This window comes from Oryzias melastigma, unplaced genomic scaffold (genome assembly GCF_002922805.2).
Source record: "Oryzias melastigma strain HK-1 unplaced genomic scaffold, ASM292280v2 sc00711, whole genome shotgun sequence".
NCBI lineage: Eukaryota > Metazoa > Chordata > Actinopteri > Beloniformes > Adrianichthyidae > Oryzias > Oryzias melastigma.
This window is the reverse complement of record NW_023417299.1, coordinates 40,292-44,300: the sequence shown is the minus strand read 5'-3', so window position 1 is coordinate 44,300 and position 4,009 is coordinate 40,292. Positions and strand designations below refer to the sequence as shown.

The 4,009-nt window shown below is 37.2% G+C and overlaps 1 protein-coding gene across 2 annotated transcripts in view; it reads left to right on the top strand.

The window, feature by feature from the left end:
* Positions 1–2,378: 2,378 nt before the first annotated feature.
* Positions 2,379–4,009, top strand: part of LOC112140422 — a 4,389-nt gene continuing 2,758 nt past the window's right edge. The window contains exon 1 of one of the 2 annotated variants that reach the window (XR_004947535.1): positions 2,379–3,876. Coding sequence is in view for 1 of the 2 variants with exons in the window: in XM_024263372.2 (XP_024119140.1) it covers positions 2,581–3,090 (510 nt within the window). In the remaining variant the exon portion in view is untranslated. The remainder of the gene's footprint in view (positions 3,877–4,009) is intronic. The other variant, XM_024263372.2, reaches the window with a different exon arrangement.

The following is a 4,009-nucleotide window of genomic DNA, read 5'->3' as shown; positions in this document are numbered from 1 at the left end:
CTTTTACTTGAACTCGCTTGACATTTGCTGAAGCAAAAACATTTTGTAATTGTTCTTCTTGCTTAAACTTATCTTGTCTGTAAATGGCCTTGGATAAAAGCCTCAGCTAAATGTGAGTGTAAACTATAGTCAAAAGCCGTTTTTATTCTGCACAATCTCCAGTTAAGTGTCAAGAGTTCCGTTTGTTTACTTTTCTTCTTTAAAATTAACAATTTATTAAAAAAAAGTCTTTATGAATTCTCAGACTAGACTGGATAAACAATAAAGGTTTAGGATTTGTAAGCGGTACACATTTGAAAAATTATGCTTTACAAAGCTCCTGGGTCAGTCAATTGTAAAATTTAAGTGCAGGTTATTTAAATAAGTACATTCTAGTCTTGCTCTGCACCCTTTGCATGTAAGTATTAATCTAAGAAATTTAACATATTTCTGTTGTCAAAGTTCTCTTTTTAACTAGTGGTGCAAAAACATTCTTAGATTTTAAGCAATGACTTAAGCAGTTGCTCTACAGTCTTTTCGATCTGCATAAAAACAAATTATTTCATTAAACTAAGGCTTCACACTATTTTATTCACATGTATAAAACAACCAGCGTTTTTCAAAATTAATTACATTATGCATGCTTTACATGAAAGATAAATAATCACGATCTGGTATTTTGAGAGTTTCCATTGTGAAATTGACCTATTAAACAGTATGATGATGATGACACTAGAAAGCACCAGTATGTCACTAAGCTTGTATTTCCAACGTTTTCCTCTATACTGCGGTATTCTTATTAGCCGCCCACCATCTTTGTCAGGAAGTGGTGGTGGAGGCCGCAAAATGCAGGAGACCAGGCTTGGAGACAGGAACGTAACACATTTAATAAAGTAACCAAGTAGGCTTAAATGTCAATAGTATTGGTGCATAACATTACAACAAAGCAACATGAGGAACATCCACCAACACTAGTTGTGTTTCCATTAACTCTGAAATTTCGAAAAACGGAATTTTGATATTAAATTCTCCTAATGGAAACACCACAATTTCGAAAAAACTCGCCTTTTTCGAAATAAAGTTTTTGCGCTTAGAGGAGGTGGTATTTGGGCCGTATCGAAACAGTAGTTTTTTGAAAAACTGTAATGGAAACACTTTTTTCGAAACAAACGAGTCACGTGACCATTAACCGGATATGACGTTTCGGACAGGAAGCAGGAAAAGCTGGTCAAATGCGCTTTTTCACAGCAACTGGCTGCCTTGGGCACCGCACAGCGGGAGCCACAAGAGGTCCCACAGCATCGCACAGCTCATCAAAAGTTGAGCGTGTCATGCGAAAATGCTGAATCCACAGCTCTTCGGTGAATTCTTCAACCACGATTTAACAAAACTGTTTGACTCTACGCCGCTCCCACGTTTAAGGAGCCTGCCGCTCCAAGGCTCAGATCAGACGTAGACGTCTTCTCTCAATGGGAATGATGAGAGCTAGCTCCGTGGCAGAAATGTGAATGAATCTACTGCACANGGATCAGACGTAGACGTCTTCTCTGAATGGGAAGGATGAGAGCTAGCGCCGTGGCAGAAATGTGAATGAATCTACTGCACATGAAAATAGTGTTTATATCCATCGCCATGTTTTTTTTAATGACTTATCGCGGGAATTACTTCGAGGTTTTCGCATAATCATGGTTTAATGGAAATGCTGTTTTTTCGAAACAGTGTTTTATCGAAATTCTAGAAATTTCGATAAAGTTTTGCGCAAAAGTGTAATGGAAACGCAGCTATTGCAACTTTGGAAAGATTCTCATTGCCAAGTTTGTGTGTGGTGGGGGTTAGATTTTGTAGGGATAAAAGAAAATTATTTTAATGTGTAGTTGTGCATAGTAAACATGTGACAAATGACAGCACCCTCAAGGGCATTTTTTTAAAGGCTAAAACAATTAAATAGGTACATTTTACAAACACACTAATCTACAAATTTGAATGGATAGGAATTTTGAAAAAGGCAATTTTTGGATTCACAGACTTAACGTTCTTTACAACTCTTTTTTAATTTTAATTATTGGAATATGATTTTTTGTATCTATTTATCCAAATTTCACAGCAATACAGGAAATATGTGATAATTAATATGTATAGTGAAAAATTGATAAATTACATGTTTTTTTTTTTTTGTTTTTTTTTTTAATTTTGTATGTACAGTGTAACCTTGGAGAAAACTGGATTTTCAAATATTTCCAAACTTTTTTTATTTATTTTTAGATTTAACATAAAAGCATAAAAACCATTCTGTTAGTGTTGACTGGTGCTTTGGAAACATCTGACATTTGTTAAAGTTTAACCTTGTATTTGTTGAGAAACAGTGAGTTTGCACATAGTACAATTAATGGAAGTGGTATGTTCAAAGTAGACCACAAGATGTCACTATAGATCAGGATTTTAATCTTGAAAACTTTTATTTTGAAAGCAAGGCTTTATTATGTTGTGTCCCGGTTTTAAGAGGAAGTTGTGGGTGGGGTTTGTTCAGGTACTTTATCCTCTGACCAGCTCGCGGTTCTCATTCAGACCTTTGCCGTTAACAGACTCGTACCGGTAATAGAAATGGCAGCTTCATATCTGACCACCGTGGCTGACTTGATAGCGGAGGTTGGCGCTAACTCTAGGGGAACATCGCCGTACAAGAAATGGAAAGGAATTAAGGTCAAAGTCGTTGCGGCTAGGAATTTTGCTAAATGTACGGAGTTTATTTTTACTGAGAAAGGAGTTTCTGTGGGCCGTGAAAAAACATCGGTTTCGTTCAGCGCTGCAGATAATACCGGGATAGTTAAAATCTCAGCCGATCAAGAGTGCTTCAGGGAGATCGGCATGTGCTTGACGGAGGGAAATACGTACATGATTAAGAATTTCGGTGTGCTAAATGCCGTAAAGGATGGGAGCCTCCAAATTTATTTGAGAGCAAGTTCCAAAGTGTACCGCTGTGCTCCAATCGTCCTGTCCGAAGAAAGAGCCGCACAAGCAGAACAGGTTCTCAACCCCCGATCCCCCGTGAAAGGTCGGCTGGACGATGCTACAACCAGTGGCTTGTTCACTGTGCAGGGAAGGATCTCTTCAGTAAGTATTTCTGAAATTATTACTTTTATAATACTGTACTTTTGTAGAAGTCATTACACGTTTTCATGTTTCCTGTGTCATTGGTTGAAGTAAGTATGGTATTTTTGTAGTTATTAATTAGTCCCACATTTATAATATTGTAGTTGTGTGTTTTTTGTGTTCCTGAAAGGCTGATCTGGTGGGAAATTGCTGTCCCATTGACTGTTTCTTGTTATTAAGAAATTGGAAGTTTTAGTTTGTGTTGTGGTCAAGTAGAATGTTGTGCTTTATTAGAAATTCTTAGTAATTTAAATTTGTAAACATGAGAACATGTGAAATGGTTATTTTGCTGTTTACAAGAGCAGTTACATCTGCAGTGGATTATTGCTATTATAATCTAAGAAAAAGTTGAAAAATGTTGAAATTTACTCTGATTTTTTTCTTCTTTTTCACCATTTGTCATGTAACATGTTCTATGACAGAGGGCTTGGACTGCTGTTTTTAGAATATGGAATGTGTGTGCTTTTACAATGGTGCTGTGCAGTATTAACATCTTATTTTGTTAAAATGGCTTTTCTATTCTAGCTGTCTGCAATCCGCAAAATTCAGGGTGCTGATGGAGTGATTCCAGTGAGAGATCTGGATGTCTGCGGGGATGATGGGGCCATAATTCCAGTGACCCTGTGGAGGGAGGCAGCTCTGCAGGACGTGACAGCAAATTCTTCAGTGTCCATCAGCCACCTCAGGATAAGCAAGCATACCACGTTCGGGACCAAAGCTGCATCCACGAAATATACCATCATTGAGGTAGGTCAGCAGTCTTCTTATCTTCTTATGAGGACATATACCTATCTTGATGTTTTTCACTCATTAAATGTATATTGGGAAAAAAATTGGGTTTGTTACTCCTTAAGAGAAAAAAAAACAGAATTTCAGCTGT